The 15,566-nt window shown below is 36.2% G+C and overlaps 2 protein-coding genes across 3 annotated transcripts in view; one reads left to right on the forward strand and one right to left on the reverse strand.

The window, feature by feature from the left end:
* The window catches only part of PSMD1 (proteasome 26S subunit, non-ATPase 1), an 82,749-nt gene that overhangs the window by 54,858 nt on the left and 12,325 nt on the right, over positions 1 to 15,566 (forward strand). For both annotated transcript variants that reach the window (XM_015093596.4, XM_042244399.2), the window contains exons 18-19: positions 3,059 to 3,175; positions 10,013 to 10,115. In XM_015093596.4, coding sequence (XP_014949082.1) covers positions 3,059 to 3,175; positions 10,013 to 10,115 — 220 coding nt within the window. The remainder of the gene's footprint in view (positions 1 to 3,058; positions 3,176 to 10,012; positions 10,116 to 15,566) is intronic.
* LOC121818765 (deoxyuridine 5'-triphosphate nucleotidohydrolase-like) lies at positions 3,345 to 10,016 on the reverse strand. The gene has a single exon (XM_060410504.1). The coding sequence runs from the start codon at positions 8,130 to 8,132 to the stop codon at positions 7,638 to 7,640; it is 495 nt and encodes a 164-aa protein (XP_060266487.1). The 5' UTR covers positions 8,133 to 10,016; the 3' UTR covers positions 3,345 to 7,637.

Genomic DNA, 15,566 nt, shown 5'->3' on the forward strand with positions numbered 1-15,566 from the left:
AGTTGAATGATAGAGGGAAGATCATTTTAAGGATATGATGAGGAGCAAGTTGGACATGGTTTCTGCCCTCACAGTTTTGTTTTTAAATGTTTTCATTTTTTTGGAGGAGAATTTCTTACATGAGAATGTATCTTCAGTTTTATTAGAGAAGTCATTCTGTGTATAAAATACAGTTTATAGAAATTGGCCTTCATTTTTTTCCAGACACATCTGTTCTATAAATAAAGGAAAAATATAGTTGAATGTTATGCAAAGTATTTTCTCCCTCGGGTCTTTAGTAGACATTTATGTCAGACCTCATAAGTTACATGTAAATTAGATTTTTTTTCTTTCCAGATTATTCTGAACTTAATATGGTATCTAGGAGCAAATGTTCTTTGGGACACAGCATCTGACAAGTTAATTCAATGAACATTTTTCATTACTCTTACTAAACAAGTCTGCTTTATTTCTAGATAGTTTATATGATCTACTTATGAATATCTGTCTGAAGTTTGGCACTTTAATTTTCCTTCTGGAAAACCTGAAACACCCTGTTTATTCTAAAATATGTTTTTGAGCTTATATCACATACTTTAAAGGGCAAGGTAGTGTCTTCTAACATATAAGTTGGAAATTTTGTTAGATTTTTATCATGACTACATCATAAAAAATATATAAATAATATTTGAAAAACTTATTCTTCTAAACAACAGCACTACATTTTACAGGGAAGTGAGAAAGAACACACTTATGTGATGTTTGTTTTATCTGTGAATCACTCTTGATTTTTTTTTTTTTAATAAATAAATTGACATGTAAGGAAATCATTACTCCCCACCCCCGAAAAAGGATTCAATTCATTTACCCGGCTTTGAAACAAAGGACATCTGAGAAATTACATACTGTATTGAAATAAGTTTGATAATCATATAAACTCATTCTTCTGTTCTTCCAGATTTATACTTACCTAAGGACCATGTAAAAGGTGCTAAACAAAGCTCCTGCAGAGTGTTTAACAGAGCAAAAGAGTTCTTGGTCAAATATACAAAGCTCTAGTGGTTTCTTTCTCTCTCTCTCTCTTTTTTTTTTTTGACTTTTTATTTTACATTGGAGTACAGCCAGTTAAGAATGTTGTGATAGTTTCAGGTGGACAGAAAAGGGACTCAGCAATACATATACATATATCCATTCTCCCCCAAACTCCCCTCCCATCCAGGCAGCCACATAACAGTGAGCAGAGTTCCCTGTGCTAAGGAGTAGGACCTTGTTGGTTATTCACTTTAAATATGCAGGGTGTGCGTGTCGATTTCAAACTCCCTACCTATCCCTTCCCCCACCCTACTCCCCTGGCAACCATAAGTTCGTTCTCTAAATCTGTGAGTCTGCTTACTGGTCGTTCCTTTAATTAGGTTTCTTCAATAACTTCAGATATGCAGATGATACCACCCTTATGGCAGAAAGTGAAGAGGAACTAAAAAGCCTCTTGATGAAAGTGAAAGAGGAGAGTGAAAAAGTTGGCTTAAAGCTCAACATTCAGAAAACGAAGATCATGGCATCCGGTCCCATCACTCCATGGGAAATAGTTGGAGAAACAGTGGAAACAGTGTCAGATTTTATTTTTGGGGGCTCCAAAATCACCGCAGATGGTGATTGCAGCCATGAAATTAAAAAACGCTTACTCCTTGGAAGAAAAGTTATGCCCAACCTAGATAGCATATTCAAAAGCAGAGACATTGCTTTGCCGACTAAGGTCCGTCTAGTCAAGACTGGTTTTTCCAGTGGTCATGTATGGATGTGAGAGTTGGACTGTGAAGAAGGCTGAGCGCTGAAGAATTGATGCTTTTGAACTGTGGTGTTGGAGAAGACTCTTGAGAGTCCCTTGGACTGCAAAGAGATCCAACCAGTCCATTGTGAAGGAGATCAGCCCTGGGATTTCTTTGGAAGGAATGATGCTAAAGCTGAAAACTCCAGTACTTTGGCCACCTCATGTGAAGAGTTGACTCACTGGAAAAGACTCTGATGCTGAGAGGGATTGGGGGCAGGAGAAGAAGGGGACGACAGAGGATGAGATGGCTGGATGGCATCACTGACTCGATGGACGTGAGTCTGAGTGAACTCCTGGAGTTGGTGATGGACAGGGAGGCCTGGCGTGCTGCGATTCATGGGGTCGCAAAGAGTCGGACATGACTGAGCGACTGAACTGAACTGATACATTCCTGGAGCCCTTGATGTACTAGATACATTTTTGAATCTGCAAGAGGGGTTAATATATAGTATGCCGGAGTTCCCAAACTTATTTAATCAAGGAATCCTGTTTTCATGGAACTGATATTCTGAAGAATTTAATATTGGGAAAATCCTGGTAAACATTTTGGAAAATTCTACATACAGAGTCTTTCAAAGTGTTACCATGGAATTAGTTCTAATCCTATTTAATTTGTGTTGCCATTCTACTAGCAAGTAAAATCTTGTTTTCAGAGTTCTGTTTGTTTTTTGTTAGTTTCGATTTAGATTTGATTTATTTAATTTTTTAAATTAGGTTTTGTAAAATCATCTTAAGATATTATCTTACTCTAGTATTTGAAAAAAGTTGGATACAGAGTCAGACTGGCCTGAGTTTGCTACACTTAGGTGATTTTTGGCAATTTACCTTTCTAACTGTCTCTTTGTTTATAAAGATTGTTTTCTATTGCTCTTGTTGTTTTAGTGGAAGGTATTTTATATATTTAGGTTGAATATACCCTCTTCATCCTGAATATGTAATAAATATACAAAATATCTTCCACTGTACCTGGAAAATAATATTGTTTATCAAACATTAATCTCATTTTTTCTTACTTTCTTCTTGACCTCTTTTACCCGAAGACAGGGGCACTCCTGTCTCTAAGCTTTCTTTTCACTTACCATCAGATATATTGAAACTTAAAGCATGCTCAGTTCTGACCGTTACATCCAAGTAGTCTTAAATTAACTTGTGAATGCAATGTTAGATGGAAATATTGTGTTAGAAAGACAGTAACTAATTTGAAAATTTAGCTACATGAACTTTATTAAAAGGTTTTTTTTATGCTTTCAGGAAGCAATTAATTTACTCGAACCAATGACAAATGACCCTGTGAACTATGTGAGGCAAGGAGCTCTCATAGCTTCGGCTCTCATCATGATCCAGCAGACTGAAATCACCTGTCCAAAGGTGAGTGGACAAAAATATTCTCTAGGAGAGAACTGGTTCAGACTTTTCTTTAGTAGTTTATCTTCTCTTGAGTACATTTTTACCTCAGATATTGTGAACACAGTGCATAGGAAGTAAAGAAGTAGGAGAATGGGAAAGCTTTAAGTATGTAATATTCTTTGAATGCATTTTTTATAAATTTATGGTCACTTTGTTAATTCAGCTACATAGCCATACTTGAAAAATTAGAACTCATGGGTTGGCAAAATCATAAAAATCAACTTTAATTTCTGCCTTCTGTTGTCCTTTTAAAATTTGTTCAGCGGAATGACCTGTTCCTCTAATACATGATACAAACTCAGTGGTCCATGACTTTTTTGGTCCGTCCTCTGAGGCAATAAAAAGTTCTTCAGTCACTTTATATAGTGTATACAGTCTCAGTTAAGAAAGGAGCTCATCCAGATTCTCTGTAGGAATGTCGTTGCCTTCATTGGAGAGCCCTTGGTCAGGTTTTCAAGTGGCTCCAGGAAGACTTTCTTTCTTTATCCACAACTCTTGCATATTTTTCCCTTCCTGCAGGTCGGATTGTAATGTTTCATTGCAGCTTTGCTTGCCTCTTCCTCTCTCTCCCTCCTTCCTTTTCTTCTCCCTCCCTCTTGCATTGCTTGTGCCTCAGTCAGTAGCAAAGGCCTCTCACTTCATGTGTCAGATGTCAGTGCACAGTGACCACTGATCATATTAAGCCCACCGCGTAGTCTCCCTGAAGCCCATTTCTAGGCTTGGAGTTGGGAGGAGGAAAGACTTAAAGCCCAGCTTTCCCCATTCAAGCCCTTTTCACATATCCTTCTATCATCTTCCTCACACAGACCATATGGGTGACTCTGTAACAGATTTCAAGGCATCTATTTTAAAATCTCATGGGGTCTCCTCTCAGACCTTATTTCAGACTTGTATCTAATGTATCTTGGCAGCTCAGCCAGAACTTCTCATTTTGTTGAGAAACAGATGATGTATAGATCTTATTTACATATACTAAAATTACCATGTTTGACATAATGTAATAGATGTATATAGTTTATGCAGTAATTTCAGATCTTTTGATTCTTAATTTAAACTTAGGGCATTTAACAAGCTTGTATTATTTCTGCTTCTGTATGAGAAGCAGTGAAAGAGTAACAACAGAAAATGCCATTGGTATACTGTGTTTTTGCTCATCAGGTAGATTTATTTTCAGCAAAGTAGATAGACTGGGAAGGGGGAAAGGGAGGGTGAAGGAGAAAAATAATTTTAGAATTCATTGATTATTCTGTGAAACTTTGTTCAATAAATTTCAGTTTCTGAGCAGTTGCTATCATTTTTGTCGCTGTTTTTTTTTTTTTTTAATCCAGTTCTACTCTTTCAAAATCATTTCTAAGACTTCTAAAAACTGGATTATTGCAGAAATAGAATCAAACTTCGCATCCTGTTTTAATAATATATTACTTCTAGAACATCTTTTCAAACAGACCACATTTCTTTTTGGGTTTTGTTTTTAACAGCAGTTATAATATGAGTAGCTTTTGCATCTTTTATGTCTGCTTTTGATCATCTGTTGATCTTTGTTATCCAACTGAGTAATGTCATTAAAGAAGGAAGTTTGGTCATGGAATGCATCTCCCCTAACAGTAATATACAGATATTTATTCACTTTTATTCTGTTACTTTCATGTTTATGTATTATGAACATGACAAATGTTTTACCATCTTCCCATCCTCTGCTGTAGGATTTCACTGATTTGATTTTATAACCATAAACTGTGTACCAACAATGGCCAAGTACTAATAAGTAAAACTTTTTCATATTTAGAAAAAGTTAAAAAGAATGCAGCAATTAGAATAATTATTCTTTTGTAATCATTCATAAACATTTGTTGAACCAAGTCTTAGCTGATGTGAATATGTGGAACACATTTCCATCTTCACATTGTATCAGAATCTTTGGTATTGATTCAGAATGTTGAAATGTAGTTATACCTGGTAGCCAATGCCATTAATATAAATTCTTTGGGGGAAGGTTAAGTGTGTACCCCAATGACAAAAAAGCAAAACTTTATACAACAAATGTTCTTTCTGGAAACACTATCCCTTAGAGTGAAATTGTTATTCAGTTCATAAATCCTTAAAGTTTAAGTTCTGTTTCGTTGTTTTCTGCTCTGAAGCATATGATCAAGAGCTTTGTAGACTATAGTTTATATCATCTCTCTTTTATCTGATAATTGCCAAGAAGATAACATTGATATTCTGGGAATTCCCTGGTGAGCCAGTGGTTAGGACTCCATACTTCCACTGCAGAGAAACTGGTCAGGGAACTAAGATCCTGCAAGCCTCACAGCGAGGCAAAGAAAAAAAGATATTCTCTCAGGGTGGTATGTGTTATTGCTGAAAAGAAACAACTGTTAACAAGCTTGAAGAGAAGTAAGTTCTCAAGGCTACAGGTTCCTAGTCACAAGGTTACAACCAGTCCATGAAATAAAGTGAAAATGCCTTGAAATCAAAAGTCACGTGTTAATTTAATCAAACTATAACCCTTTCCTCAAAGGAATCCAGAAGAGATATTTCTGAGCCATTTTGTGAGATTCTCAATGGAAATTTCCAAAGGAAATGTTTTTTATGTAATCATGATCTATATCACATCCTTTTATAGAATGCTGTCTTTACACTAAGCTCTACACACTGTGGTCTTAGTTGAACTAACTCCAGTACATCTTTGCTTTTCTTCTGCCGGTTTCTTACTCTCACAGACATAGGCCTAAGAACCTGCACACCCTTTTGCGTGATTACAGACCCAATTTAAAAAGCTGTTATACCAGAGGATCAGAACCATTTAACTAGAATAATGTTCTTTTATAGATCTTTGGAGTTATTTTGTCTCCAAAACCAAACTCTTTATGAAGAATCTATCTTCTGTTTTTCTTATTAAATGAACTCCACTGTTAGCAGTTACTTGAACATGTATATAGCAAGTAACATACATAGAATCAGATAAAAATGTTGAAGTGTAAGAATAGGTTCTAGTGCTCATCCTTGTCCAGTATCATCAAACCTAAGACCTGCTACAAGGAAGCTTCTCCCACCACTGACATGTACCTCTTCTGTAAGTAGGATCATATTTGGCCACGTTTGATAAGCTTTTGCAGTTCTACAATAAATCGGCATCAACTTTTATAAGGTTTATTTTGCAGCATAACACATTTGTAAATAGAAATCTATATTACATACTATTGCCTTAAGTAAGAGAGGATTTAGACACTACAAGTGTTGGTGGTAATATAAAGATAAGGCACAGGCAACTAACATGAACAAAATAATGCTAATAAAATTGAGGAGGAAGCTAGAAACATGATTTGGTATATTGATAGGAGGAAATTATAATAGCACTGCCAGGAATATCTTGAAAAAGGAGAAAGATAATTTTCACTTTAGTCACATAAAGTTTGAGATTATAGCAAGTCATTTGGAGATAAGATGAGAACATAGGAAAATAATCAGAACGAAAGAAAAAAATAGGAGCCAGTCCAGATAAATTATGTAAGTCCAGAGCCCTTTATCTGCAATTCCAAATTCCAGAAAACTCTAAAAACTAAGAATTTTCTTTGTTTTTAAACTCATTTGGCTGTAAAATCTAACCTCGTATGAACATGTTTATAGCCTTTGTCCCATTTGGTAAATATTCAGTCATTTTGCTGCTTCAGAAATACTAATTTGGTTAATTATGGAATACTACCCCCATACTCCACTGAGGTTATTGCATAGTTAATGGTTTATGCACCATGTTAACTGTGAATTCTGAATTCCAAAATTCATTTAGTCTCAAGGATTTTGTGGAAGGAATTAAGAGACCTAGTTGAAGTCATAAGAGCTAACGTATTATTGTAGAAAGATAAAAGGGGACAAGAAAAACCCTCTGAAACTGATCCCTCGATGTAAAGCTTCATTTCTATATCCTGGAAAACTGAAGGAAAAAAAAGAGAGAGGAAGAGACATACCTAGGTGATAAGTAACAACAGAAAAGACTCAGTGTAATTTTATTCTCTTCTCCCCTCTACCTTTATTTTTCTCTCTGGCATACAAGCATGGGTTACTTTTTTTTCCCCCAACAGTATAAGGTGTATAGAATTAAAAACATGATGAATGTTTAAAATGTAGGAATTTGGAGAGCATAGACTTTAATCAAGCACAGCAGAAAGCATGGATCACATCATTGTCTGAAATTTAATTATCTTTTCTTTGAGATTATCATGATATAAAATGGGAAGTTAATATCACTTTATTCTACAAATTCTAATTTGTTTTCTGTGGGGGCCATATTATTCATACTGATAAAGTTGAGTCAGAAAATCATGATCCTTAGCCATGAAATTCTTTTTTTTTTTTTTTCACTTTAAGCCAAGTCTTTGTTTTCAAGAAAAAAGTGCATTCTCATTTCCTGTTCTTGGCATAAGTTTTAATCACTTCCAGTGGAACCAAAGCCTCCGGAACCCCTTTCAGTGTCATCTAAAATTTGAACTTCCTCTGTTTCTGGGTAAAATATCCGTTCACAAATGAGCTGTGCAGTTTGATCACTGTTTTTGACTTCAAACTTCTCTTTGTCAAAATTAAACAAGACAACACCAACATTTCCTCTGTAATCTTCATCTATGACACCAGCTCCTACATCTATGAAGTGTTTTGCTGCCAAGCCAGAATGAGGAGCCACTCTTCCATAGCACCCAGAAGGAAGGGCTATCTGAATGTCAGTTTTCACAAGCACTTTCTCCATCGGTGGTACTGTGTAATCATAGGCGCTATACAGGTCGTAGCCCGCGGCGTGCGCGGACCCCTTGGTGGGGGCTGTGGCGTGCTCTGAGAGCTGGGCAAAGCGGAGATGCATATCTCCCGCCTCCGTGGCCCAGGCCCACTTGCTGGGGGAGACGATTTGTGCCTCTTGTGAGCAGGGCATGGCAGCGTAGAACGTGGGCACAAGAGGGAGCAGGGGGAACAAGAGCTGAAATTCTTTATGAAGATCATAATAATGAAAATGAAGTCACTGCTGCATAAATAATAAAATGTGAGGAAAATTTTTAAGTGATAAACAAAAACTGGCTTTTTAAGTACTAGTCTACTTGATGTTAATTGGATAAACCCATTATGTATTTGTATTGATTTTTTTTTTTTAATTCCATCTTTCAGATGTTGTCTTCTTGTTTTGGGTGTGATTTTATATTTAAATTTTTCCTTATAATGTACATACAGTGCTTTGTCCAGTGTTTCTTTTTATAAGTTCATGAACCACTTCATAAACTGTTAGCACATAAAATTTCCATCCTATATAAGGTAATGTAAGTGTTCGTCTAAAATAAGTTCAGAATCAAAGGAATTTGACCTGTTGAACCAGAGTAAAGGCATCAAACCTTAGGATTTTTAAAGCTGGAAGGGAATTTGGTGATGATCTCATCATGCAGGGTTTTATAGTTAGAGAAAGTAAGATGTAGAGAAGTGGCCTGTTAATGGTCATAAGCTGGGCAGTGGCACAGTTAGCTCATTGTTTTCCCCATCACATTCTGTTGCTGCCTATGAATAAAAGTAAGCACCATTTTAAGAAGTATTGTTTTGTTAGAGGTAATAGTCATGGAGGACTGGTGGGATTCTTCTCTGGTATGGTAAGACAGCCATGCTTATTGAACTATACAATGCCTTTTACGCATTACTTTACGTATATATTACCTCATATGATCCTTACAACAGCCGTGTAGGTGTTACAATCCCTGTAGAGATGAAGAAACTGAAACTCGGAAAAGATCAGTATCGAGGACTTACCCAAACAGCTTATTAGAGCAGAGGTATTTATAGGCCAGTGTTGTCTGATCCTGTATTATAGTGCAGTGTGGCCTCCCAGACCAAGATAACTGAAAAGGTGAAGAGATTCTGAAAGAATATGTAGTGTAGATAAAATCATTATGTTAGGGAACTCAGATTCGGTATTTTCCGCTTTTGGCAGATTTGGGGAACTCCATAATCATTCCTTCTTGAACAAGCAGGCTTCTTTCTGAGTACCTACCATTTGAAAAGTGCTTGGTGGGAAAAGAGAAGTGTAAGACATGAAAGAAACTTAAATATTTCCTTTATTGTCACCCAAAAATCATAGGTACTTTAACAAGAACATATATTTTATAAATCCTGTTTTCTAATTATAAAAGTTAATATATGCTAATTTTAGAAAATACAGAAAATAATAAAGAAGCAAATAGAAATTACCCATAATCTCTCCCAAAATGTATCACCATGTGTGTTTCATTTTAGTGTGTTCTTTTGGTAAGAGTAATTATTACTCCTCAAAAAGTTAATGTGTGTGCATAATGAAAATCTGTATTGTATGTGTGAATATAAATCCAAAACATACTCATGCAGCTGCAGTGAAGAGTAGGTTGTTTTAAGGTAGAATGGAAGGACTATGCCCCACAGGAGCCCTGTAGGTAGATGGTGAGCAGAATAGCCCTAATTCACAGTGCAGTGAAAGCCTGTGTTCACTCACACAGTTTCAGCCTGCTGACTAACAGTGGTGCAGTACAAAATAGCATTCAGCATTCCCCCGAGTCTGAATCATCCACTGTGGAATGAGGACTGAAAACAGAACTGGTGCTCTGATACCAGAAAAGTCGTGACATCTGTGCTTCAACCATGGGACAGATCTGCTGTCAAATCTGGTCCAGATCCCCCTCTCTTTGCATGCTGTGAATCAGAATTTAGGTTTCGTTACCATTTGAGCAGTCTGTTCCCTGCTCTAAAATCACATGGCAAGGGAACAGAATTAGGCTGTAATTCTTTTTCTTGTTCCTTCAGGTGAATCAATTCAGACAACTGTATTCCAAAGTCATCAATGATAAACATGATGATGTCATGGCCAAGTTTGGCGCTATTCTGGCCCAGGGCATACTGGATGCAGGTAAATGTTTTTAAATCTTCTAGATTTATTTATCTCTTTAAACTAAATCTAATGAAATATCTGTTCTGACTATATGATGAAGTAGAAATTGAGTCTGAGACAAATTATTTCTGGAAAAAATTTGGAAATAATTTAGTACAGTTAAGGCTGCAAATTGTCAGGGTTTGAATCCCAGTCCCTTTACAGTCCTAGCTATATTTCCCCTCTTTATGTCTGTTTTCTTGTCTTGTAGAGTCTACCTCATAGTGTTGGGAGGATTAAAAATACATGTAAAGCAATTAAAACCATCCCAGTACCTTAGTAAAGTGTTTGATGAGTGTTGGCTGATTCTTTTAATTTTCTTAGTATGTATCAGTTTTAAACAAGTTGACATTGGAAATTTTTTGAGGAAAATAAGTTTTAGATAAATTCTAGCAGCCATATCATCCTAAAGTAAGGTATGTGCAATATCTGCCTAGTATGCATAGCACATTGTACTGGCTCCTGAATTCACATTTGTCATTACTATGCTATGGTTTGTTTCAGAAGAAATAGGCTGATAGAATGGTGTGTTTTAGGGCCTTGGACTTTGGGTTTATTTAGCAGCATGCTCTTTAACTGTTTGTTATTATTGGTGATATTTCACTCAGTAGAGTAGAAGGGAGTGAGCGTAACTATTTAATTATTAAAGTATGAGATTCTGTCTCTAACTGTACCTTATTCATGTATATAATATATGAATTATACATAAAAGAATAAAAAATTCTATATTTTTTATTAATCTTTGCTGATTTGGAAGGTAAAAAATAGTATCTCAAGGTTTTCATAGTAATTCTATTATTAGGTGAGCTCTCAAACTTATTAGTTATCTTAATTTCTTCTAATAACTGTTAACCATATTTACTACCACTATTTTATTGGTCAACTAGAAATGTGTTTATATTTCTAGTGAATGAGATCAGGAAAAAAAGCTGAATGTTTTGATAGCTTAGGTTTTTTTGGTTAACCTCTTCATATTTTCCACTTGGAGTATTTTTTAGTCATAGCAAGATTTTCAGTGTTCTTATTTTATGATTTTAGGCAATCTCCCTTGTAGATAAGGCTTTTTAAAAAATCTGTCTCCTTTCTAATTTGATTGTTTTACCTTTTTCTTGATTAAATTTATTAGATTTCTCTTCATATTTGTTTATATGCTACTGTTAGTCTTTCTGCCCCCTAGATTATTTTGGCTTGACTCTTATTTGCTTTATTTTCTCTCTCTTTCTTTTTTTTTTTTAAATAATGTTAGTGCAGTTTTCTAAGTTTCTAAGGCAAATACTCTTCTCTTTTAATCCATTTATCTAATGGCATTTGTTTTGTTTTAATTTTCCAAGAAGTTGAGAGTTTTCTGCTTAAATTTTTAGTGTTTAAGATACGGTTTATATTTTTCTCTTTTCAATTTAAAAATAGGTTATTGCAGCTGTATATAAATAAGGAAAATATTCTATGGATACTTCAGATGAAGTAAACCATTTCCGTTCTTGACAGTATTGATTCTCTTTTTCCTGTGGTTATAAACATTACAGACATTGACATGCCATAGTTTCTTCCTTCTCATTCTTTGCCACCTTTCAAGGATTTTATGTTATACTTACATTGTCATCGTTGTTGTTCAGTCACTAAGTCATGTCCAACTCTTTACAACCCCCATGAACTGCAGCACGACAGGCTTCCCTGTCCTTCACTGTCTCCCAGAGTTTGCTCAAACTCATGTCCATTGAGTCAGTAATGCCATCCAACCATCCATCCTCTGTCATCCCCTTCTCTTGCCCTCAGTCTTTCCCAACATCAGGGTGTTTTCCAGCGAGTCAGCTCTTTGCATCAGGTGGTCAAAGGACTGGGGTTTCAACTTCAGCATCAGTCCTTACAGCGAATATCCAAGGTTGACTTCCTTTAGGATTGGCTGGTTTGATCACCTTGCTGTCTAAGGGACTCTCAAGAGTTTTCTCCAGCACCACAATTCAGAAGCATCAGTTCATCAGCATCCAGCCTCCTTTGGGCTTCCCTGGTAGCTCGGCTGTTAAAGAATCCACCTACAGTGCAGGAGACCCTGGCGTTGGGAAGATCCCCTGGAGAAGGGATAGGCTACCCATTCCAGTATTCTTGGGCTTCCCTGGTTGCTCAGACGGTAAAGAATCTGCATGCAATGCAGGAGATCTGGGTTCGATCCTTGGATTGGGAATATCCCCTGGAGAAGGGAATGCCTACCCACTCCAGTATTCCTGCCTAGAGGATTCCATGGACAGAGAAGCCTGGCAGACTACAGTCCATTTGGTTGCAAAGAATTGGACACAACTGAATGACTTTCTCTTCACAGCCTTCTTTATGGTCCAACTCTCACATCCATACATGACTGCTGAAAAAACCATTGCTTTGACTATATGGACTTTTGATAACCAAGTGCTGTCTCTGCTTTTTAATACACCAAGTTTGTCATAGCTATTCTTCCAAGGAGCAAGCTTCTCTTAATTTTGTGGTTGCAGTCACCATCTGCATTGATTTTGGAACCCAAGAAAATGAAATCTGACACTCTTTTGACATTTTCCACATCTATTTGCCATGAAGTGATAGGATCTGATGCCATGATCTTAGTTTTTTTGAATATTGAGTTTTAAGCCGGCTTTTTCCTTCATCAAAAGGCTCTTTAGTTCTTCTTCACTTTCTGCCATTTGAGTGGCATCATCTGCATATCTGAAGCTGTTGACATTTCTCCCAGCAGTCTTGATATCAGCTTGTGATTTGTTGTCATGGCTCATAACAAATACATTCTCTTGTGAAATTATAGTTCTCAGTTTAGTCTTAGATTCATATTAAAATGAATTCTTGCTTACCACCATTTCTTTTATGCTGCTGCGTTTTCCAGGGTATCTGTACTAAGACTTGACACTTGACTGACTGGATTTTGTCAGTCTCTAGTATTCAGGTTCACCCTGTGGGTTTTGATAGATGCATGATGACATGTGTCCACCTTTACAGTATGATACGGAATAGTTGTACTGCCTTAAAAATCCTCTCTGCTCTAACCTTTCATCCCTCCCTCCCTCCTGTCTCCAGTCCCCTAGCAGCCACTAATCTTTTTTGCCATCTCTTAGCTTTAGTGTTTCCTTTTCTAGAATGTTATACAGTTGGAGTCATACAGTGTGTAGCCTTTTCAGATTGACTATTTTTGGTAATTGGTTTTTAAATAGGATTTAGAAGTAACATTTTACCACTCCATAATCTTTTATTTTTTCTTATAGCTGCTTCGTTTTGAATTTTATGATTTTACACTTCAACCCTTTACTCATTCATTCATTGGTTTTTACTAAATCAGAGTCATTTGTTAAGGAATTGGGGAGAGAACAGTTCTTCATTTTAGCTTTATTCTGCCATCTCTGCTAGAAGTCCTCTCTGTGTTTTCCCCTCCTTCCTCTTTGAACCCCTCTCTCCATCTGCCGCTTTTTGGTGTCTATTTGATCTGTGATGAGCTAATTAAATTTTGGTGCTTCTTTCCATTTCTTTCTAGTGTTATTAAAAGTTCTGTAGTGCCATGTTCACTACTAGGAGCATAAAATTATTTCCTTTCCCTTTTTCACTTTGCTTAAGAAAAAACAGTATTATGATTTGTCTCAGAAGTTAATGGTAGTAGAGAAAATTCAGAGAGGGAAACTTCAAAGAAATGAGTGAAGTTAAAGTTTATGAGAACTCACTCAATGATTTAGTCTCTTCATGGAGAAAAGCTGGAGATTAAGAAAGTTTATAGTTGAAGTTTATAAAACTGTGCAAATACTATCAGTAAAATAAACTTGCCCTTGTTTTATATTAATCTCACACTGTTAGAACCAAAGGCAGGTTTAGTTTCTAGTCTGAAGAAGATAGATTTCATTGAAATAAAAGGAAATTCAGCTTCAAAACTTAGGTCAAATATCACATTTTCTAGGAAGCCTTTCCTTCCCTTCTACCCTCTTCAGCCTCTGCCATGGGTTAGGTGAGCCTAGCTTTATACTAGTCATAATACTTTTATGCCTTATTTTAATTATCAAATTATCCATCTTCACTAGATTGAAGCTGCTTGGAATCTTTTTCAGCATTTTGTTCAGAATTCTCAATCCGTAGTAAGCATTCTGTGAATGTGAGGTCAGAATGGGGAGGAATATAAGCCAACAGTAAAAGAACTCATTCCTATTGGAAAAATACATTTAAAGTATACCTGATTTTTTCTAGGTAAGATCGTAAATGAAATATCTGTAAAGGAGTACTGAAAACATCTAGCTTATTTGGTTGAACAGTAGAACCCTGATTCTTACAAGAAATTAAAATGCTTTTTGGTTTAGTAAAGTTTGTACTCATTTCCTGATTCCAAGCAAAACGTGAAGGCATGTGTGAGATACTGAGATGAAATGGAATCAAGCAATGGAGATCCACAATTGGAATTCAGATTAGGATGTTGACCAGGCACAAACAAGCCCCGTTTTCATAGGCTATATTATATGAAGTACAAAGTTCGCATCCCAGAGTTCTGGGGTCCAACACTAACACTGTTGCTATAGACCAGAGGCAGCAACACCGTAGCCCATGGGCCATATCTGCCTTAAACATATGTTTTTGCCTGCCTAGCAAAATGTGCAAATGTTTGTCAGAAATCCAGATTCAAGTGTACTTTTAAAAACAAAATTACATGATGACCATGGACCTACACCCCGAGTAACATGTCCTCTCTAAACATGATATGAACTTCTCAGTTTGCTTCAGTCGTATTGCTTTCTCATTTGTTTCATGTTTGCAACCTCCAGAGCGTCCTAGAATCTCAGCCTTATGAGGGCCTGTAAAGATGTAGCTAACTGACACTTGGCCTTTAGTTCCTTTTTACTAGCTCTCAAACTGTACTTCTCTGTACTCCCTCAGGGAAGAGTCTAGGAGACATGGCAACTGGTAGATTAATAGGTCAGGTTCAAGCCCAAAATCTCTTCTGATTTAGTAGAATTAGCTCTGATTTGTTTTATATATTATGCTTCCTCCAAAAATTTTTTCAATAAAATCAAAGATTGGATATTACAATTTTTGTTTTGTTCATGGTAGTGCTCTAGTGCAGATGGGCAAATTCAAACTCTCATTTTGCCAGTGGGGCAAAAAAAACCTTTTAGAGGTAAAATGATTTGTATAAGATCACAAGCCTAGTTAATCTTGGTGCTACCTGAATTCAGACAATACTAAAGCAGAAAGACAAAAATAAGCAAGCAGTATCTACCTCTTGTCTTATGCTGTTGTTTGCAAATATGATATGTATTAAAATTTTGCTTTTCGTTTGTACATTAAAAGCCAGTGTACAATATAGATTAATATTTAATTTAGCATACAAGTTCTGATGTCCTTCAGGCTTAGTTTTTTAAAAAATGCCGTGTGTGTGTGTGTGTGTGTGTGTGTGTGTGTGTGTGTAGTCTCTGTCTCTGTATG

Source organism: Ovis aries, chromosome 2 (assembly GCF_016772045.2).
Source record: "Ovis aries strain OAR_USU_Benz2616 breed Rambouillet chromosome 2, ARS-UI_Ramb_v3.0, whole genome shotgun sequence".
In the NCBI taxonomy this organism is placed as follows: domain Eukaryota; kingdom Metazoa; phylum Chordata; class Mammalia; order Artiodactyla; family Bovidae; genus Ovis; species Ovis aries.